General features: G+C 39.1%; 1 protein-coding gene across 6 annotated transcripts in view; it reads left to right on the top strand.

Moving 5' to 3' along the window:
• Positions 1-24,057, top strand: part of LOC126180975 (protein abrupt-like) — a 276,247-nt gene that overhangs the window by 68,037 nt on the left and 184,153 nt on the right. For all 6 annotated transcript variants that reach the window (XM_049924740.1, XM_049924736.1, XM_049924739.1 and 3 more), the window contains one exon: positions 918-1,047. In XM_049924740.1, the coding sequence (XP_049780697.1) occupies positions 918-1,047 (130 nt within the window). The remainder of the gene's footprint in view (positions 1-917; positions 1,048-24,057) is intronic.

Below are 24,057 nucleotides of genomic sequence, written 5' to 3'. Positions count from 1 at the left end.
AGACTTCTTCTGTCATGAGTGCCACTACTAACATTTTTCACTTCATAAACAAAAATGTTGTGGAAACATGCAAACCTTTGAAATTTTTCTAATGATTATTGTTGAGGCTGAAAGGTGCTTATCAACTCTGAAGATGATGAAGATATTTTTAAGAACAACAGTGATTGAGACTAGGTTGAGTGTATTGATAGTGCACACTGGAGGAAAGAACATAATTCAAAGCATGTCTCATTTCAGTGAAAAGGCTGTTGCTTGCTTTGAAGATTGATATTGTTTCAGGAAAATGTAAAGCTAAAACTGAAAAAAATAAAATAGATTTCTGCAGTAAAAGAACAGCTGAAGAAAGCAGGAATAACACAACTTGATGTAACAAGCAGGAAATATATTGTCCAGAAAATTCATAGTTGGACAATTGCCCTGGTAGAAAAACGCAAGAAAATCCAAACAACTTGGTCTGATGAGTGGAAAAGAGCCCATTCTGAGAGACTGAAAGGAATATGGGCACAAGGAAGCAGTGTTTTAACTCTGAAAAAGCCTTTTGTTGTACATCTTGTGGTCCAGTAGGGCCCAAACATACTATTATTATTATTATTATTATTATTACCACCACCACCACCACCACCACCACCACCACTACTACTACCACTACTACTACTACTGCATTAAGTTGAGCAGTTGACAGTTTTATTCAAATCTATCCAACTGCCAAGTAGTCACTGTGAAAATGTGTGTGTGTGTGTGTGTGTGTGTGTGTGTGTGTGTGTGTGTGTGTGTGTGTGTGTTCCACTTTACATAAATCTGCATAATGATCTAATATTTTCTGAAACTTAAATATTTCTGTATGCTTCTCATAGCATTTTTGGAATAAAGCCATAAAAAGTTATAAAATAATTATCTGTAAACTAATGTTGTTGTAGCCAAAACTGGAAGTCCCTGACTATAGCAGTGATGGAGAAAGCAGAACAGAAAGTGGAAATGGAGCTCATTATGGTGGAATAGAAAATCCTCTTGATGCGAAATCAGCATATGCAACTGGAGGACTACAAGGTATTATGTGTGTAATTTTATGTATAATTGTCACTTTTTCCTTTCATTGTGAATACTTCAAAGTGTGCTAACAGGAAAAACAGCCGACAACTGTTGAATGCATGACTCACTTTGAAATGACAAAAAAAACTAATATTTCTTTTGCTTGCTAGTTATTTTAGTGAATGCTTGTATTATAAAACAAATGGGATACAATAGTATTCATGTCTTCACTCTTGAGTTCGATGTTCTACAGACTATGCATCTTACTTTTATGAACACAAGTTTACTGGAATTGTATCACTCCACACTGTATCTTTAGATCATATATTCATTTACCATTTTCAGTACCCCCTGTATACTAACCTTCCCCTCTCCCACATCATTTTTTTTAAATTACCTACTATTCATAATATTGCCCTTATACATTACTTTGCACATTAGTGTACTACTTACTGTTACCAGATTTGGATTGTTCAATTCAGCTACTATTCTATTGTTTTCCTCTGTTTGTGTGATATGCTGCTTGTTAAATACACACAGAATTGATTACTGTAAGATCTAGTGAAGTGCTTGGTTTAATACACTCAGCGCCAAAGGTTATTGTACTGTAATATGTATTTTCTGAGTGATTAGTGAAAAATTCACACTGACAGTCTAAAGACAGAAATAGTATGAACATCTAAAGGTGGAACCCAGTTATTTAGGGCTCTGTGTCTTTGGTAGTATATGCTGAAATGTAGAGATATTAATAAATGATTGGTAGAAATTCAAACTCCGTAGCATTGCTGAAAAGGTAGGTCAATGATGAGAGCTAAGTTCAAAATAAATAATATGCATTGAAGAATAACAAGAAGTTGATGGAAAAAAATGAGATGGAAGTAGAAAAGTGTGGAACAATAAATCAAATAAAAGAGATAATGGATCCTTCTTTATCCCACCCATCCTTTCTTACTTTTCCCAAAGTCACTCCACTGTACGTCCACATAGTTACCCTGTCAGTGAATGATGGATGGTTTTCCTAGGTTGGTGCTTCACTTTATAAAAGCATCTGCAGATTCATAACACGCTCTACAACATTTAGTTGGTGGAGTCTTCTAGATCAAAAGGACACATTAGCGTAATGCCAACTTCAAATCACCAGTTGTACAAACGGCATTCATAGTGATAAATGCAAGAGTAGAACTAGTGATACCTGTTTATGATGATTGTGCATCATGATGACTGTTTTATTTCGAAGATGCATATGCTGTGAAGGTACTATTTGTTGTTGTTACACTGAATTAGTACTTGTGCGTTGTCGGCATCACAGGCCGTTGTAAATAATTTTTGGAATTTTCCAGATCTCAGACCAGATCTGAAGGCTTAAAACATTTGATCATTTATAATCATCCTAATCTGTCCCTTAGGAAATGTGTAACGGGCCTAGCAGTTTTAACAAAGTTTGACTGAAAGCTCCCTAGCAGTTTGCCTTATCCCATGAGACTGTTGGCTCATTTGGTCATTGCTGGGAAATAGTGGACTACTGCCAAAATCATTTAGAAATCTTATATGTCTGTAGCCAAAAACGTAAACCTCAATACAGTGTTGATCTCTGATCAGCTTAATACTGAGTTGTCTAGCCAGTGAAGCCAAAAACTCAACAAAATCCATTAATGTGATTCAGATATCGGGTTTCAGTGCTAATTTCACTGATCTTACTTGAGTAAACAAAATATCTACAACATGTATAGATAATATTTTAACCAGTTGTACTTATAATGAGGCAAATAAGTTTTATTCAGATAGGACTTACTGATCATTGTGCTCTGTTTATGGAGTTACGTAGGGAACTAAAACATAACAAGTCCAGATTTTGTTACCTATGTAAAAAATTACAAAAACATTTCAAAAAAAATTGTGAATGCAGCAAAAGAACTGGCAAATAATAGATTTATTTTGGATTGTGACAACAAATCAAAGGCATTATGGTCAGTGATCAAATTTGAAGCAGGTTCCACAGCCAGAGGCCATGATATTTCCGAAATCAAGATAGAGGATAAAACTATTGTAAAACCTGCTCAAATTTTTGAATTATTTAATGAATTATTTATGAATGTAAACAAAGCAAACACCAGTGAAGAAGATTATTCAGATAAGGTAAATTTCCTTAACAGTGAACAGTTTGAGGGTGAACCTTTCAGTACATTTACCAAAACTACTGTAAAAGATATAGAAAATTAATTCCAACAAAAGTGTTAAAAACAGTGTCTAAAATAACTGCACAACCACTATCTACAATAGTTAACCAGTTCCTTCAAGGAGGTTATTTTCCAGACTCGCTGAAGTGTACAGTAGTTAAGCCACTATAACATATGGGAAACTATCGCCCAATCTCCCTTCTTCCATCATTATCAAAAATATTTGAAAAGGTCATCACCATACAAATTCAAAATTTCATAGAGAAATTTAAAATTGTCTCAAAAAATCAGTATGGATTTCAAAAAGGCAAAACCACAGTATCTGCTGGAAATGATTTTCTAGATAAAATTAGCTTCTCTCTAGACCATTCACTGCACACCACAGGAATGTTTTGTGACGCATCAAAGGCCTTTGATAGTGTGAACCACTACTTCCTACTCTGTAAACTGGAAAAGTATGGAATTTGGGACACAGTACTAGAATGGTTTAAGTCCTGTCTAACAAACGCAAGACAAAGAGTGGTTATATCATCAGAGAGAGGAACTTAATACTTCAAAGTGGAAACCATTTCACATGGAGTACCCCAAGTTTCTGTTTTAGGTTCCATTCTGTTTCTGTTTTTATAAATGACCTACCATTTAATATTTGCAGATTAAACATCTGTAATCATTGAAAGTAACAGTACTGACCAAATTCTCCAAACTGTATTAAATACTTTAGAAAAATTGGATACCTGGTTTAATTTAAACGGGTTAATATTAAACATAGAAAAGACTCTGTTAACGTAGTTTGAAACAATACAAGCAAAATTAAATGATATTCAGGTCAGTCACAGAAACCAGGATTTGCAGAAAGCTAGCTGTGTGAAATTCCTAGGAAAGCAATAAACATACACAATGTAGGGTGATGAAAATCATATCGCCCACTCCTAAAAAATCTAATTATGTCAAGTGTTCCCTCACTATACATCTGTGAGCTGATTACCTTTGTGTACAGCAACCTTTATTTATTTGTAGCAAATTATTTCCAACATGATTACAACACAAGAAATCAAAATAATTTTATGCTGCCCGCCCACTGTTTAAAACTTTATGCTCAAACTTCGCATTATATGGGCATGAAAATTTATAACAGAGTGGAAGGAAGATAATTGCTCAGCATAAATTTAGAAACACTAAAAAAATCCTATGTGAAAAACTAATGCAGAAATGTTTCTATTTATTAGAATAAATCACGAATGACCACCCGAAAATTTGAGCAGGAGAGCATAAGTACTTAGGACTGTTAATTTTTAAAAGTTTGTTACTTTTGAAGAAAAATATTAATTGCTTAATTAATTATCAGTGCAGTATATTATATTTCTGATATTGTAAGGAAAGTTGGAAACCAATTTTTGTGTTTTGTCGAGTCTCCTGGTCAGTAGTGTGTTTACATTTTGCGGCGTGTGGTTGCAGTTGTAGCGGTTTCAAATATAAGTACTGACAAAGTTGTTTGTGCACTGTTATATATTTATTAACTTTAATAGTTGTCAATGGTGTTTTGTGCTGTTTGTGGTGAAAATTACGATTTAATAAATGTTTGCTCGCTTTGTATTTTAGAGTTTCCTGTGCGTTGAAGTCGTTCGGTAAATTTTGTGCTTTAATTTTCAGCTGATGTTTCTTATTGTTTCTAGTGAAACATTTCAGTAAAATATTCATTCACTCTTTTAAGTTTGTTGAGTGTTTCAGTTTCCACTTGAATTTTTGGTTTCAGCTAATAAATTTTGTGAAGTTGGTATTGGTATTAGTTGTAGTTTAGTAGTATTAATAAAAGTAGTTGCTTTCTTAGTAGAGAGAGAATTGTGAGAGCACTATTGTTAGTTCTGTAAATGGTTCTACTGGTGTAACTGAACTTAAGCAACGTAAATGTTTAGTTTCTTCTTCTTCTTCTTCTTCTTTTTTTCCAGTAACTGCAAAATTTTGCCATGAGTGAGAAGTGTGGGCTCTGTCATAGGTGTGGGATTTATTCAAAATACTTTCATTGTGTGGGGGGGAGATGCAATGGGGAAGCCAGTGGGCATTCTAGCAATCTAGCAAGATCTTCTCCTGGGAATGCAGAATCTGTAGAAGAAATAAGTTGATATAGAATCAGGAGCATAAGATCCGTGCCCTTCAGGTGGAGTTACAATATGCGAAGGAGGAACTAGATAGGTTGAGGAGGGTGAAGGATGCTGGGGAATGGGAACTGGCAATTGGCATGAAGGCAGCTAAGAGGAGGTGGTATTCAGACAGTTGTACTTTGCATATATGCAATAGATTTGTCCAACTGTCAGAGTTGAGTGGAGAGGAGCTTCTTGTAGCTGTAGGTGTAGGAAACATGTAGCAGTCCTCAGCAGTTAGGAGGCCTAAGTCAGTTGCAAAGTCTAACAGAACGGAGGTGGTTCTGCTGCTAGGTAGTTCACATGGTAGAGATGTGGGCCAGCAGTTGCAGGATGTGTTGGGGAGTGAGTACCAGGTCACCAGCATTGTGAAGCTTAGTGCAGGGTTAGCTCAGGTGACTGACAGCATAGGGGAGTTATGTAGGAATTTTACGGAGTAGGATCAGGTAGAGATAGGGGATGGAGCAGAGAATAGTCCTGATAGGGACAGGGAATATGATGTAGGTGGTGATCTGGTAAATATAGCTATTTAAACTGGTGGCACTAATGTGCATTTCGTGCAACTGTTTCAGCGACATGATCAGCCTCATCTTAAAGCAGCTGTTGGCATTTTAACATGGGGCTGGAGAAGGCCCTGATGGCAGAGGGCATGCGGAGTGTATACGACCTGGGAGATCCGGGGAATAACCCAGGAATTTTTTCATCTGGGAGAAAACCAGGAAAAACCAGAAATTTTTTAGAATTCCAGGCATTTTTCATTGTTTTAGTTTTCAGTTAAATTTTTGTGATTTTGGCTGGTAATAACCAATACTCCAACAAAGGATATTACTGTATCCCGTTTCTGCAGAATAATACTGCTGCAACAAAACATGAATGAGAGGGGAAAAAAAATGAAAATAGAACTTAAGTTGCAAAGGAAATGTGCCATATACAACAAGAAAAAACGCCGCTCAGACAAGTGTCTGCCAGCAGCAATGTGTGTCGAAGGCTTTAGGAAGACTATGCAATCTTCCTATCAATAAATTGCCTCCGATGAGCGTGACGTGACAACTGTTTACATTAGATTCGTGTGAGCAGTTGTGGGCACGCTCTTGCGCATGCACTGTGCACTCATATATGAGTAGTACCTTCTCCCACTTCTGACTACAGATGTGTGATTGGGCACCACTACCTAGTATTGTCCCGGTTCAGAAATATCGTAGATCCAGGGCTGATGCACGGAGCAGTCTGTGTTGTAGTGGGGAGGTGGGTAGTCTCCACATGACCTGTGTTTACGTGTAGTGATTTCGCTGTGTTCTCTTCACTTATTGCTCTCGTATCAAATGAAAACAAAACAGATTACTGTGGCCAGGAGCTACCAAATGAATTAAAATATGTTCGCATAATTGCGGAAGACTACAATATGATACTAGTTTCAGATTTTATTTCCACCTTTCTGACAGTCAAGTATTAATTGCCTTGCAGAACAATGAAGCTATTTTTGTCGGTTTGCTAAAGAGATTTGGCTTTTATTAGTCTTTTCCACTGAGGCAGTCAATTTATTTGAAATAAAGTGTTTAATTTCACACTGTTGGCTAGTTTCAACTGTTCGCTGCAGTTTAAGTGCACATTTTCCATCTACTAGCTCGTGTGGCATTATGCTGTTATAAAGAGCCAAACATGAGATAATACAGTACTGGTACTCCAAGAAAATTTACATCTCAATCTGGACATACAAATGTGCACTTTAAGCTGAATTATGCATTTTAGTATAGTTCATGAAACTCCGATGCTCTTGAAGTATCCTCTCATGTCTTGTTTCTTTTATGACATAATGCAAGATCTTTTAATATTTTACACGTATGAACATACGGGCTTCCTGCGTCATTGTAGCTGCACAAGCATAATGACTCCTGTTATCTGGCGCTCTCTGGCAACTGCTGAAACGAACCAATTTCTAACAGGTCTCAGGAAAATATTGCAAATGGTGGTTTGAAAAGAGTTACTTTCAAAGTAAATGTCCTTTTACGTAAAATGAACTACTTGCAAGAAAGTATGATTAATTTCTTAAATCACAGAGCGTTTGACTCTCATTGAAAAATCAACTTTCTGATGATGACCACCTAGGAGAATTTTGAACTCAGAAGATCAGACATTTACGCCGTTACTAAAAATTTTACTGGTACACTGGCACATTTGTGTGATGTATCTTAAAGTATAACATGCACAAAAAAGATCAGCATTATATGTGGAAGCTTAGCTTCTCTTGCAGCTTATTAATCTTAGAGACCAATATTATATGTGAAAGCTTTGCTGTTCTTGTAGCAACACTATGTATATTAATTTAAACTATTAACTTTTCATATTTGTGTGTTTAAACTACTTAAAAGTGACCTTGCTATTGGCTGACTGCTTCACATGTCCTGTGCTGTCATCATCTGACGAGATCATGTAACACGAGCTATGACTGGCTTGCAAAAGCGTGTCACAATCTCAATTTCAATGCTTCGGAAAGTAACATGCGGTGTTTGGTGAAATTCAAATGTATATCTTTGTAACACAAAAATATGCAGCGTACATGTTGCTACGATTCAAAGATCTTTCCAAAACTTGTTTTTTTCCCCCAGAGTTTCGTTTTCTAAAGTCACGGGAAATTCTGCGTCAGTGTATAAAGCCATAAATATTCAAATGATTAATAATATGAATATAATAGAGGGAAACATTCCATGTGGGAAAAATATATCTAAAAAGAAAGATGATGAGACTTACCAAACAAAAGTGCTGGCAGGTCGATAGACACACAAACAAACACAAACATACACACAAAATTCAAGCTTTCGCAACAAACGATTGCTTCGTCAGGAAAGAGGGAAGGAGAGGGAAAGACGAAAGGATGTAGGTTTTAAGGGAGAGGGTAAGGAGTCATTCCAATCCCAGGAGCAGAAAGACTTACCTTAGGGGGAAAAAAAGGCAGGTATACACCCGCGCGCGCACACACAAACATATCCATCCGCACATACACAGCAACAAGCAGACAATGCTTGTTGCTGTGTATGTGCGGATGGATATGTTTGTGTGTGCGCGCGCGAGTGTATACCTGCCTTTTTTTCCCCCTAAGGTAAGTCTTTCTGCTCCTGGGATTGGAATGACTCTTTACCCTCTCCCTTAAAACCCACATCCTTTCGTCTTTCCCTCTCCTTCCCTCTTTCCTGACGAAGCAACCGTTTGTTGCGAAAGCTTTAATTTTGTGTGTATGTTTGTGTTTGTTTGTGTGTCTATCGACCTGCCAGTGCTTTTGTTTGGTAAGTCTCATCATCTTTGTTTTTAGACAAATGATTAATAAGTTTTACAGTGCCAAGGAAAAGTATACTGTCACTTAACATGGAAAAATTGTATTTTCACCCTGGAAATCCAGGAAAAATCCGTGAAATTTTTTTCCTTGTCCACGTTTACACCATGGCATGGGTCACATTGCAGTGGTGCCAGTTTAGTCTATCAGTAGAGCGGGTTTCACTAGACATGGCCTTCACCTCAATAGGTTTGGGAAGGGGAGGCTGGCAAAGCTTATACGTGACAGTGTAGTGGGTGGTGGTGGTATCACTCGTGGAAACATTCCTGTAGTAGTTGGTGTTAGAACTGCACCTTTTGTAGACTGAAGTCAGCTGATAGGCATACCTGCTTAAAGGAAGTCCCTCTAGCTAAGGAATCACCTTCAGAGGACATCATGTTTCCAAGTAGAGAAGGAATTAGCATATTTCATCAAAATATAAAAGGTATTAGGGATGAAGTTAGTGAACTGCTTATAGAGGTTGACTCTGAAATTATTGGTATATAGGAGCACCTCTTGAATAACTTGACAATTCAGAGGCTTCCTTTACCAGGATGCAGATTAGCTGGCTATTTTTCAAGGAGTTCCTTGTGGATTGGGGAAGTGGCAATATATGTAAAAACAGTATTCCTTTTGAGGCCATAGACACACACGGCACTGCACACATATTTGACTGTTGTGCAGGGGCAGTTGAATTTAGTGAATCTGAACTTCTGTCTTTTATTGTTTATAGGTCCCCTAACTCTGACTTCAGAGCATTTCTGCTCTTGCTAGAGAGGGTTCTTGATTTCATTTTTGGGAAGTACCAGAAATTAGCTGTATGTGGTGACTTCATTATTAATTTTGTATATGATTGTGCAAGAAAAAAAGGATGTTGGTAGATCTCCTAAATTCATATGGTCTGATGCAGACTGTGTTTTGTCCAACTAGGGTGCAGGGGAACGGTAGCATAAGCATAGACAATATTTTTATTCATTGTGTTAATTCTGTTAATAAAAAGGTGAATGACCTTTCAGACCATGATGCACAAATTTCAACACTAAAAGGCTTTTGTATTCAAACAAATGTTATTTAATTACAAACTATGTTGGAAAGTTAATCCAACGGCACTAGTGTGTTTTTTTAAACTTCGTCAAGGAACAAGAGTGGCAGGATGTTTATAGTGCCCATAACATAGATGACAAATATAATGCTTTCCTTAAAAAAAATTTCTCATGGTCTTTGAGAGATGCTTTCCATTAAAATGATCTAAATGGGGTACTAGCAGTAAAAGGCAGCCTGGGTGGCTGACTGGTGGGATAAGTATATCATGTAGAACAAAGTGGGAATTATATCAGAATGTTAGAAGCAGTCACAATCAAGCTACAGTAGCCCATTACAAACAGAATTGCAAGGTGCTTAAAAATGTTATTAGGAAGCAAAGAGTATGTGCTACACAAAAAGAATAGCTAATTTATAGGATAAAATTAAAACCAAATGGTCTGTTGTGAAGGAAGTGTCTGTTCAGCAGCACAAGGTCAATGATATAAAGCCAGTTCGTACTAGAAATATTTCTGTTGCTGATAAATCAGATATATGTACAGTATTTAACAATCATTTTCTGACAAGGGAACATCCCCATCGCACCCCCCTCAGATTTAGTTATAAGTTGGCACAATGGATAGGCCTTGAAAAACTGAACACAGATCAATCGAGAAAACAGGAAGAAGTTGTGTGGAACTATGAAAAAATAAGCAAAATATACAAACTGGGTCGTCCATGCATAAGATAGGCAATATTAAGGGCAATGTGAGGCGAGGGCAGATTTGAACCAAGGACCTCTCGTTCCGCAGCTGTTCACGCTAACCACGGGACCACGGAGCTCCTCGCCTCACATTGCCCTTAATATTGCCTATCTTACGCATGGACGACCCAGTTTGTATATTTTGCTTATTTTTTCATAGTTCCACACAACTTCTTCCTGTTTTCTCGATCGATCTGTGTTCAGTTTTTCAAGACCTATCCACTATGCCAACTTATAACTAAATCTGAGGGGGGTGCGATGGGGATGTTCCCTTGTGAGCAATGCTGGTGAATTAAATAAAAATTTAGTTTCTTCAGGGAATCGTATTACTTTTGGGAAATGCCTTTCCAAGATTGATGTCTGAAATACACGTCTGTGATACAGACAAGGGGGAGATTGAGTCAATAATTTAATCAATGAAGACTAAGGACTCTCATGGATATGATGGAGTGCCTAGCTGAATATTGAAGTACTGTGCTGCACATGTTAGCCCTGTATTTAGCTACATTTGTAATTTTTCCTTTAGGAATGATCATTTTCCTGAAAGATTAAAGTATTCAGTAGTAAAGTCGCTTTATAAAAAGGGAGAAAGGGATAATCAAGACAATTTTAGACGTATTTCTATGCCATCAGGGTTTGCTAAAGTTACTGAAAAGGCTGTGTTTGTAATGATAATTGATCATTTCATATCACACGATCTGCTATCATATGTGCAGTTCGTCTTTAGAAGTCACTTAACAACTGCTATATTCTCTTTTCTCTGTGAGGTACTGGATGGGTTAAATAAAACGTTTCAAATGCTAGACATGTTTTTTGATTTAACTAAGGTGTTTGATTGTGTTGAATGCAAAATATTGCTCCAGAAGTTGGACTATCACGGAATAAGTGGAGTTCACCCCTTACTTTAACAACAGACAGCAAAAGGTCATTATTCACAGTGTTGAGAATAGCTGTGATACGGGGTCTGAGTGGGTATGGTCAAATGGTGGGTACCCTAGGGATCAGTATTGGGGCCACACCTGTTCCTTATTTATATAAATGATATGCCCTCTAGTATTAAGGATAACTCTAAAATATTTTTGTTTGCTGATGACATTAGCTTGGTAGTAAAGGATGTTGTGTGTGACATTGGCTCGGATTCAAGTAGTGCAGTTCATGACATAAGTTCATGGTTTGTATAAAATAAACTAATGCTGAATCACAGTAAGACTCAGTTTTTACAGTTTCTAACACAAAGTTCAACAAAACCCAAAGTTTTAATTTCACAGAATGGGCATATAATTAGTGAAACTGAACAGTTCAGATTTCTTGGTGTTCGGATAGATAGTAAATTCTTGTGAAAAGCCCATGTCCAGAATGTTTTTCAAAGACTTAATGCTACCATTTTTACTATTCGAATGGTCTCTAATGTAAATGATCATTTGACACAAAAATTAGTCTACTGTGCTTATTTTCATTCACTTAGGTTTTATGGTATTATATTTTGGGGTAACTCTTCCCATTCTAAAAGGATATTTTCGGCTCAGAAATGAGTGGTTCAGGCAATAAGTGACGGAAGTTCGCGAACCTTTTGTTGACCCCTGTTCACTAGTGTGGGTCTTTTGAAATTGGCCTCTCAACACATATATTTTTTTAGTGTCATTTCTTGTTAACATATCAACTAATTCCAAAGAATAAGCAGCTTTAACTCTGTTAATACCCAGCAGAAATCAAACCTACATTTGAATCACACTGCCTTAACTCTTGTGCAGAAAGGTGTGCAGTATACTGCTGCATCCATTTTCGATAAGCTACCACAAGAATTCAAAAATCTTAGCAGTAATCCACGCAGTTTCAAATTGAAGCTGAAGAGTTTCCTCATGGGTCACTCCTTCTATTCTGTTGAGGAGTTCCTTGAAAAATTAAGCTGATTTTTTTTAATTTTTTAATTTTTTAATTTTTTTTTGCATTTACTTAAACTTATGGCATGACTTTTTTGGGTTCATAAACATTTTATTTTTATCTCATATTACTTTTATGTTGTAATTACATGTACTGTCATGTTCCATGACCTTGGAGATTTGCTCCTCAATTTGGTCCTATGGAACATGATGTGTAAGCAAATAAATAAAGTCAACGACTTGCAGTTGTATGTTATGAGATAATAAATGCCTATTCTATTGTATTCTGTTCTGTTTGACACAAAATTTGGTTGAGGTAAGGTAGGCATTGGTGTAATAATGAACTAGAAAATAGGAATTTGGGTGAACTACTATGAACAGCTAAAGTGAAAGGATTGTCATAGTCAAACAGTGGAAAATCCGGGATGGAATAACAACAGTGGATAAGGATAGATCACTACTCACCACATGTGCGAGGCATCAAATGACATTTAAATGCGGATTAAGCTATCAGACAGAATCATCCGCCCGCAGTCCGTGGTCGTGCGGTAGCGTTCTCGCTTCCCGTGCCCGGGTTCCCGGGTTCGATTCCCGGCGGGGTCAGGGATTTTCTCTGCCTCGTGATGGCTGGGTGTTGTGTGATGTCCTTAGGTTAGTTAGGTTTAAGTAGTTCTAAGTTCTAGGGGACTGATGACCATAGATGTTAAGTCCCATAGTGCTCAGAGCCATTTGAACCATTTGAACCAGAATCATCCCCCCCCCCCCCCCCCCCTCTCTCTCTCTCTCTCTCTCTCTCTCTCTCTCTCTCTCTCTCTCTCTCACACACACACACACACACACACACACACACACACACACACATGGTCACTGTTGTCTCCAGGTTTCCAGATCCAACATTTCATATTCCAACTCTTAGATTGCAAGAAGTTTTAAGTTTTGCTATTTCTGATGATGTCATTGTCCTTGGAAAATACTTTTTTTTTCTTCAAAATATTCTAGAGAATGTCTTGAACACTTCATTCAGAGCTGTTGCTCTGTGCCATTTGTGACACGACGAGACTGACACACTGCGACAGCACATCCACTATTTACCACTGTCTGCTCGGAACTGGTTTTAATCATTTGCTGTTACATTTCTGCAGCTTTTGCAGTTCGCAGTTGCATATTTCTTGAGCATTTTAAAACAAGTAGATAATATTTGCATCACTTTGTATCGTACCAAGATCTGACTGATTATTTGCGTGCAGTTTTTTTCAGGTTGTAATTCATTGTAGGTAACTGCATGATCTGCAAAATGTCTAAGCATGCTATCAATATTACTTGCTAGATCACTAATATATAACATGAAGAGAGAGAATCTCAACACACATCTGTAACACCCAGCTGAATTTACATTGGAATGGTGTAGTGATTAAGACAATGGACTCACCTTCTGGAAGACTAAGGCTCAAATACCTGTCCAGCTATCCAGATTTATGTTTCCTAAATCACAAAAGCTGGAAGTCAGAAGGGTTCCCTTTTTAGGGTGTGGTCAGTTTCTTTCCTTGTTGTTCCCCAGTCTGAGAATGTTCTTGCTATCTAATGATCACAAGCTTATCCTACCCCATCAGAAGCCAGGCCACCTGGTAAAGCAGGCCTGTCAATAACAACTCTGCTGCAAACCGTGAACAGCCTTTTATGTTGGTATGACTACCAGCTCGCTATCCTGCAGGATAAATGGGCACCACCAAACTGTTGTCAAGAACAAAGTTGACCACCAGGTGGCACAACATGCTACTGAGCACTAAGCACCACCTGCTCCATTTCAATTTCTGCTTCACAATCTGAGCCATCTGGATCCTTCCCTCCACCAACAGCTTCTCTGAACTACGCAAATGGGAGTTATCCTCACATCACATCCTCTACTTCCGTGATCGCCTTGTACTCAATCTCAGGTAACCCATTGTTTCCACACCATTCACCCAGGAGTTTCCCCTTCCTCCATCCTGTTGTCAAAAACTAGCATTGTCACTGCTAGTCTAAACAATACCATGTAGGGGCATAGGTGGGGGAGAGAGAGAGAGAGAGAGAGAGAGAGAGAGTGTGAGTGTGCGCGCGTTACTCTAGCTCATCAAAGGATAACTCTGAAATCTTGCAAGTTTTCTTTCCTTTGTTGGTGCATATCAACAACTCAGCACTTCTGCTTTAACCCTAAAGCGTCACCATGTACAAGATCTTACCTACAACATTAATAATAAAAAATACAGAGTTTTGCTCTTCATTGCTGCCCACACTAAGGATACCCACTGATGACTTCTGGACCATGAAGGTAGTGCTATGCCCTTTGCATAACACTAGCCTGTTCGGACAATCTATTTCTGGGCCACTGACATTAAAGTATACTCCATGTCGCCTTCCTGTCCTTCCCTTTGTCAAAGATATTACTACAATGCACTTTACTAGATCCTGAAACATGACTTCTTTGCAAAATCAGTAAACCATGATCATGATAAAAATGTGACCGGTTGTTTTAGTTAACCCCTTCTGTTATTACCCACTGCTCTGAGTCCTCCAAGTAATCTTTACTTGTGTACTCTGCATTAGTTATGAAGAAGGCTTTAGCTGCCTTTTTGAACAAATGTACTTAAGTAATGTTTTTGTTTTTCATTTTGTGGGCAATTTATTATACAGTTTCATTCCCTGATGTATAATACTGTTTTGTGCTTTGTTTCTTTTTTCTTAGTCTGTGGTAAATGTAAGTTCATACTGACTCTTGTTCCATAATTATAGTAGAACTAAAATTGGAACACTGCCCTGATAGGCACCACAGATTGTTATATGTACTCGTGTGGTGCAGTGAGGATGCCCAGTTTTCTAAATAGCTCTTTACAAAGAGCCCATCTACTGCTTATAATTATTATTCTTATGGCCCTTTCCTGCAGTTTAAAAACAGTGACAACGTTTCGTGCCTTTGATCACCAGAAAAGACTCTAATAGCTAAGAATTGATTGTACATAGGAGTAGTATATCACGACAAGACAGTTGGCTGCTACAAATTGATGATAATACCCTAAGAACATGTAAAATACCAATGACATTCTTTTTGTCAGTGTCTCTGTGTCCTCATTCCACATTAATTGATACTTAATATTCATCCCTAAAACTTTTGTGCTTGTTACACAATCTGTAGATTCATCAACTATGGTTAATGTGACGAGTTGTTTTCCGTCTTTCTACTGATATGCACTCTGTACATCTCCTTTGTGTTCAGTGCCAATTTATTATGTGCTGCCAAACCATAAACATCTGTTTTACTTTCTATACTAGGAGCTCTGGCATTTTGTCAGTGACCATGATGTTGCTGTCATCAGGAAAGAGAACATTTTCTCCGTGTCTGATACTATCTGGTAAACATTGATATAGATTAAAAACAGAACTGGAGCCAATACGCTACCCTGAGGAACACCTACGTTTATTTTTGAAGGGATATCCTATTCACCATTGACTGTAGAAATTATTCATTTTCCAATTGCAGTTTCGGACTTTAAGCCATTTCCATGTGTTCCTGCAAAAGCTAAAAGAATACAAAAATGAATTACAGTGTGTATATACAGAACTGCATAAACATGTCATGCAGATAGAAGTACAATACGTGTGTGTGTATTTCTTGTTTGACAGTTGTTTTACAAAAAAATTATCAGCAGATGGGCGGACTATCTCTACCTTTTGCACCCATTGTATCAGTTAAGACAGGAACCACTTGTTCGCTGTATTCCTCATAGCCAGTGCTTCTAGCTTGTTTAGCAATATTTAATGGTCAAACATATGAAAAGAGTTGGACAAGTCTAAGAACATGCCTGAAACAGTCATCGTTGTCAAAAGCTTCAAGTATCACTTTTGTGAACTCTGTAACAGCCGATGTACTTTTTCCACTTCAGAAACCAAACTGTGCTTTGTTAAATATCAGGTAACTCATTAGTCGATCCTTCAGAATAGAGTAAATGATTTTTAGGAAACAAGACAGTAGTGTAACTGGCCAGTAGTTTTCAGTACTTTCTGCATTATCTTTCTTTTTACTAAAGGATAACTTGTGCATGCTTTAGGAACTCTGGAAAAATACCTGAATTGAAGGACTCATTTATTATCTTTGTTAATCAGATTTGTATGCGATCATACTCTTCTTCAGAACAGAAACATTACTCTCATCTAAACCAGCTAACTTCTTGTTTTTTAATTTCTTTACTGTTTTCCAGACGTCTAGCTGTGTTGTGGGAAATGCAGTTACATGTTTCATAGATCATTTGAATGATTCTCTTATTGCAATGATGTGAAATGAGCCAGTTTACATGGTGTGTGTGTGTGTATATATATATATATATATATATATATATATTTAAAAAGAAAGATGATGAGACTTACCCAACAAAAGCGCTGGCAGGTCGATAGACACACAAATAAACACAAACATACACACAAAACTCTAGCTTTCGCAACCAACGGTTGCCTCGTCAGGAAAGAGGGAAGGAGAAGGTAAGACAAAAGGATTGGGTTTTAAGGGAGAGGGTAAGGAGTCATTCCAATCCCGGGAGCGGAAAGACTTACCTTAGGGGGAAAAAAGGACAGGTATACACTCGCGCACACACACACACACACATATCCATCCACACATACACAGACACAAGCAGACGTGTGTGTGTGTGTGTGTGTGTGTGTGTGTGTGTGTGTGTGTGTGTGTGTGTGTGTGTGTGCGAGTGTATACCTGTCCTTTTTTCCCCCTAAGGTAAGTCTTTCCGCTCCCGGGATTGGAATGACTCCTTACCCTCTCCCTTAAAACCCATATCCTTTTGTCTTTCCTTCTCCTTCCCTCTTTCCTGACGAGGCAACCGTTGGTTGCGAAAGCTAGAGTTTTGTGTGTATGTTTGTGTTTATTTGTGTGTCTATCGACCTGCCAGCGCTTTTGTTGGGTAAGTCTCATCATCTTTCTTTTTAAATATATTTTTCCCACGTGGAATGTTTCCCTCTATTATATATATATATATATATATATATATATATATATATATATATATATATATATATATATATATATATACTTGATTGGTGTTAAAATTAATGAACGCATTTTTTCATTACTGGTTTCATCCTCAGTACCTGTGTTAATATACTATTCTCCACATATTATTACATTTGTTTTGGGCGTGAGACTCTTTCCAGAATGTTGGTTAATTTGTTACGGAAACTGCCCACATCACCACTAGGTGAGTGGAACACACACACAATAATTTACTACTTATAGGTGTCTAGCTTTGTTAGTTCAATGGCTGCCAATCAAAATGTTTATCCATACCAATTGCAATCATATCATCTCTAGCTTTAAAATATGTGCCAACTCTGGTATAAATACATGATCTCCTTACATTTAATGTAGTTCTACAGCAGCAACTAGCATGTTCATGTGATGACAACACTATATGCTGCAATTCACTATTTCTACCCCAGTGCTCTGTAATGTATTTCACCACACTGGTCAAACATTGTAATTCAGCTCCAAGCTTGTGTATGGTATTTGTAATGAAGTACATATTTTGGTGAATAATAGATACTTCCAAAAAAAATTTCTGTGGTGTTTGTGCACTCGGATGTGGAACAATCTATCTTCCGGACACACCATGAAAAAAATCCCTAAAGTGGTAGAGATAGTTACACAAGAGCGGAACCTGTTGTTGTGGTTTATCCTAAAAGAGCCCCAGCCATTCTACCTGTTACAATAGGTGTTTGACCGTGTGTGGTCCCACACCCACCTGCAATACTCTCTCTAATTAACTCCATCCTTTCCCTGTCCTGTTGAGGTACAGACCATATTTTGTGTAGCCCCACCTCCCAATAGTCCCCAGTGATACCAGTTTAGTGTGCACCCGATCAACAATTGTCAACGCCACCTCCTCCTCTGTAGTGACTTGCCAAACAGCAGTGCCAAGACAAGGCCGATTGTACCACTGGCACAGACCAGCCATGCCCACATTGATGCCACCAGTTAGGGAAATTATCTTACTCTGGTCACCACCTATGTAGTATGCCCTGTCCCTATGCAGAGCTGTTCCCTGCCCCATCCATTATCACTACCTGATCCTCCTCTGTAAAATCCATACACAGAGGCCCTAAACCTTAACCTAGAACCAACTAGCCCAGCACATGGCTTGAAAATGCTGGTTACCTGATACCCTTCCCCTAACTTCTCCTGTAACTATAGGCCTACATCTCGCCCAGGACTGCTGCCAGCAGCAGTACTCACTCTTCCTAACATTTGTGCTCTTCCTAGCCTTCCTATATATGCATAGTGTCTGCTGCACATTCCCTACTTCTACACCATCTTAGACTTTTGCCCTCCTCATCTCTGGCTGCTGGAACCTGATCACATCCTCCTGCTAGCCTACCTACCAACTGCCAGTTCCCAATCCCCCCGCCCTCCCCACCACTTATTGCTTTCATCCTCACTAAGTCTGATCTTGATCCAAATGTGGCTGAAGAGCACAGAATTTACTTTCCTGCTCCTCTATCACACTATTATTGTTGCATATTTTACAGTTCCAGGAGATGGCCTCAGTGATGTTCCCATAGTTCTCCCCATTACATTCCCCAAGTGAAGCCACTTGCTGCTCCCACAGTGCATCCCACTACTTACTTTCCTATGACAACTCCCACTGTTTCCACTCATGGTCAAACAAGCATCTAAAGCAAAGAAAAAAAAAAAAAAAAACTAACTAACTAAAAAACTAAAATCTGCAAAACTAAAGGAATACAATGAGATTTATTATGTTTGCTTCACTATAAAAATAATGTAACATCTGACAATGTGTTGCCTTTGTTATTAGCATGAGCTCTGTTATGTCAGATTTATATAAACAAAAATGTTAGACAGAAGTCACACATAACGGAAATTCAGACATGAGATATTTCGTAAGTGTTATGCAGAAATGCCAATTCTCCATTTGAGCAACAACAAAAAAGACACAAGTGCAGCTCCTCACAGCAAAAGGTATGTATAGATATATACATGCAGATGTGTGCAGTTCATTGTAAGTGTTTAGTTCAGTATGTAAACTTAAATAAGACTACTGGAAAAACACTATACAGGCAAACCTTCAGGGCAATAACCACAAAATATACTGCAAAAGCTCTTAAAAATGTGAAACATGTAAAAAAAAGAATACAGATACAATAAAAAATATCATCAAAACTTATGTTTTAATGAGTAGTATAATTGCACTTGTCGCTTGGCCACAATCTTGCCAAAAGTCTTTGTTGAAAGTCTCCTTTATAGGAATTTTGTGGTAGAGATTCTCAGCAATTTCCACTGAAATACTACGACTATGATTTCCTGCACCAAGAAAAGGCTGCTTTCAAATTCTGGCAATGTGTCTTCACTGTTGATTTTAATGATCTGGTGCTATTTATAATACATATACATCTTTCTGAGTGATTTGTTATCTTGCTTTGGAGATGAAGCAGATACATGATGAAATGCTGAATTGGAATGTTCATAAAGTTATGTTGATAACTACCATCCTATATTTCTCTTGTACCAATACTTTCGAAAATAGTAGAAATTGCTTGTACCCGCAAATTTGCCAATATTTCACCTGCAGTGGAACTCTGATAAATACTGGTATGGTTGCATATATATGCTTGAAGCACTCTTTTATGTTCTTCCAGTTGTACCATTCACATCAGTTGTTCTGTTTCTTGTTATGTGGAGAGCCATGAGAGGCTGATTTCTGTTGTTGTACAGATGTTTATGAATAAAGCCTTATTTGTTACTTGGATTGGTTTCGTGTATTGCTTGGTTACTACACGACTGGCAACATGTTTGGAATGATTTCCATGTGTGCTGTCTCTCAAGTGCGGTTTCGTCAAGTTCATCGCTTATGGACACCGTACTACCGGCCGTAATTGAGCAGCTTACTTTGGCAATGAGCACTTTGTCGGCTTCCATTAACAGACGTGCACCATTCCACCGATCCGTCCACCCACTTTTCCTCCTTATGATGATTCATTTGAGGTTTGTAATCTTATGAAAAGAGACTAAGACAGAATTTTTTGGTTTTCAGCATGACAGACTTGAATTTGTGCTCTGCCTTCTTCATCTCAAGGGTTCCATCTAAAGCTTGTCCTTGTGCAAGAACCGCCAATTCTGTCTCTCCTTTTCTTTTTTTATCGCATGAGCAGTTTCGTGTCCAACTACCATCGCAAATGAACACGTCATAGTGATGTGAGTTGAATTCTACTGATGCCAGAAGAAACCAAATCAGTCATAGATGGTCTGGGCAGCCAAACTTCATGGTCTTATCCATAAGTGTCAGTTCATTACTGGTTGTGCAGACTCTATGGTGCACACCACAATTATCTATTTAGCTCCAGACAATGAAGTGCGCAAGAAGATTTTATTCTATTGAAAACCTCCTTTTGGTGGAAGTTTTTCAAATAGCACGATCTTTTGAAGTTTCTCGAGCAGTGGGTGATCAAATTGAAGTGTGGGGCGTTGTGGCAGTAATGTCACAAGATGGGTCCACTAGGATGACAGATAGCTTTCATGAGGAAGCAGGAGTGGCGGCTGGGCTATTTGTGATGCTTGCCAGAAGAAAGGCCACATCGCCTCTGTGTATCTTTCGCCAAAGGTTGCTCGGGGTCTGGGCAAAGACCTTCACTGTTTGACTCTAATACTTCTGACTTCTCCCAAGTTGTTTATTGAGTTAAGTGTTTTTTGCCAAGTGCTCTGGCTACAAGTTGACACAGGTGCTGCAGTGATGTCATTGAATTATCAAAATTTTGCGAATTTGGGCTCACTTCCGTTGACACCAGTCACACGGAAGCTGATCAGTTACAACAAACAGAACATTGCGCTATTGGGACAATTTATGGCACCTACCTCTTACAAGTCAGCGGTTTGTTACATTGCATTTTTGGTGGTTGCGGTGTCGGCATTCAGAACTTGTTTGGGATGGACTCATTTCAGGCATTTGGATTTTCTGTCACTGACACAGTTCACCTTGTGTCCAGTTAGGTACTGTATTCTCAGTTGCAAACATTGTGTGAAGAGTTTTAGGCGTTGTTTTTGGAAGTTATAGGGTTTTCTACAAACTTTTCTGCTCAAATTTCTTTGAAATCCATGGTTTGGACTCATTTTTGTTGTGCATGTCCTGTTCCTGTCGCCATGAAAGCTCAAGTGAAAGCAGAATTGGACAGCCTTCAATCTCTAGGGGTGGTGCAACTTGTTATGGATAGTGAATGGTCATCTCTGCTGGTTGTAGTTCAGAAGCCATCAGGGAAACTTCACCTGTGTGGTGACTTCAGTACTACTGTCAAAACATGTCGATTGCGGATACTTATCCTCTCCCTCGCCAGAAGGAACTGTTGGCGAAAATATCGGGTTGCCAGTACTTTTCTAAAATTGATTTGTCTGAAGCATATCTCCAGGTTCCTGTGGACAAAGAATGGTTTTAAATACTCCTTTTGGTCTGTATCAATATTTGTGCCTTCTGTTTGGTGTCACCAGCACCCCTGCTATTTTCCAATTATTTTTAGAACAATTGACTATGCCTGTCCCAGGTTGCATTAATTATGTGGATTATATTGTTGTCTGGGCTCCTCCACAGCTAATAACTTGAAAAAAATTGCGCACCTTGTTTTCTGTTTTACAATCTGTAGACCAACGGTGTAATCTCGTGAAATCTCAGGTTTTTCAACCTTCTGTTGTGTATTTGGGTTCGAGGTCTAATGAGATGAGGTTTGCCCTCTTCCAGACCACATCTCCCGTTACGTCTATGCCTCGCTCGTCCACAAAGGAGCTTAAGGCCTTCCTAGAAAGCCTAATACCGTAAATTCATGCAGGAGCGGCCACATTGAGCCACCTGTTGTATACCCTGTTATGCAACATTGTGCCGTTTTGCTGGAGCCCAGATTGCAAATGTTCTTTTAAAATGTTGAAATCCAAACTCCTCTTGGCACATTGTTTAGCTGTGTTCTCCTTTCCTTTTAAGGCAGCACACCATCTACAGTTCTGAGTGCTGTTCTTGTCTCACTACAACTACTAAATCCATTTTCAACCTACTTGTAAACATGCCAATGTGAATGCCTTGTCCTGCCTTGCTGTGGACTCTTGATCACAATTTTGATTGCGAAGAATTGCTTTGCTTCCATCTTGATTTTGAAAATGCAGGCCACAGTTGAGAGTTTCCCAATTACCAGCTCATGCACGGCAACTGCTGCCCGATTCTACACCAGATGGTTCAGTTTCTTCAACAGGGCTGGGCAGATAAATCACCAGAGTGGGCTTCATATTCCCTGTTTTGGGTGGTGTTTTGCTATTGTTGACAAAAGACCTAGTCCCATTCTGGACAAAAGACCTCTCTCGCAGAGTAGTCATTCCCACTGCGTTACGGGCGAGGTTCTACGCCTTCTCCACTAGGGCCACTGGGGAGTTTTGTGTACTAAACTATTAGCTAGGAGACATGTTTTTTGACCAAGGATTGGTGGCAAAATTGTTCATTTTGTCGTGGCTTGTGAGCAATGTACCCAACGACAGGCAGCTCCCAGGGCATCCCTGTCCCCCTGTCCCACTCCCTGCCAGCCTTGGGAACACATTACTGTAAACAATGAAAGTCTCTTCTTGAATTCCTGTTGGCTCACGGTTGTGGATGCATTTTCCTGGTTTCCTTAAATTCTCGTGTTTGTTTCTGCATTGGCGGAGGTCACAATTCTTACGCTTTTGATGATTTTTTTTTTTCTATTGAGGGGTTGCCCTGTGCTGTAGTTTCTGATAATGGGCCCCAGTTCGTTTCTCACACCTTTCAGATGTTTTGTTCCTGTCATGGAATTCATCATGTCATGGCTCCCTCAACGAAACAGCAAGGCAAAATGACTAATGCATGCATTCAAGTCCCAAATGAAAAAGTTTGTTGTGGATTCTTCATCAGACGATGCCCTTCTCCGTCTTCTGAGCAACTCTATCTTCATGCCTACAGGGAGCTGAGCCAGACTAAGTTGCTTCACAGCTGGAAGCCATGCATGCTCCTCAACTTCTTGCCTGTGTTGCTCCTGCCACAGGCGGGTTCGTCCGTCTGCAGCCCACCAGGATCACCAGTTTGGGTGCGAGAGTTTGGTTGCTAGCTCAAGTGTTTTGCTATTGTTGACAAAAGACCTAGTCCCATTCTGGACAAAAGACCTCTCTCACAGACCTCTCCCCAGTCACTATTGTCCACTGCTAGGGTCCACCACTGGGGATGCTGTCTTTGTGATGTCCGTATCGCTGACGGGCTGGTGTCACGCCACTTCGATCAGTTGTGCCCCCCATCGCTACACCCTGCCCCACTGCCCACCACCTCGAGCTCGTTCTTGCCTGCTGTGGAGGCACCCCCGTCCCATTGGCTGCCTCCTCCAAGTGTGGACCCCTCGGGTTCCATCTTCCCAGTACTAGGCGCCAGTCTGTCTCCAGCCTTGGTCCATTGCTGCAGCCTGCTATTCCAGTTGAGCCACCTCCATCGGCCCCCTCACCATTATCACCTCAACTGTCATCACCAATAAGTCCAGCCCTGTCTCCCTCACATTGGGACGTGTTTGCAGATGATGATGCTGAGATGACTATGTCACCCTCCTCTCTGGTGCTGTCACAAGGTGCTGTACAAGTCCATTGCCCTCAGGCTTGCCCATGTCCAAGCACATTCTGGCACTGTGCTCTGGTGCCTACCTGGCACACCATGGCACCGGC

Source organism: Schistocerca cancellata, chromosome 1 (genome assembly GCF_023864275.1).
Source record: "Schistocerca cancellata isolate TAMUIC-IGC-003103 chromosome 1, iqSchCanc2.1, whole genome shotgun sequence".
Classification (NCBI taxonomy): domain Eukaryota; kingdom Metazoa; phylum Arthropoda; class Insecta; order Orthoptera; family Acrididae; genus Schistocerca; species Schistocerca cancellata.
The sequence above is the reverse complement of the archived record's forward strand: the minus strand, read 5'-3'. Positions and strand labels throughout refer to the sequence as shown.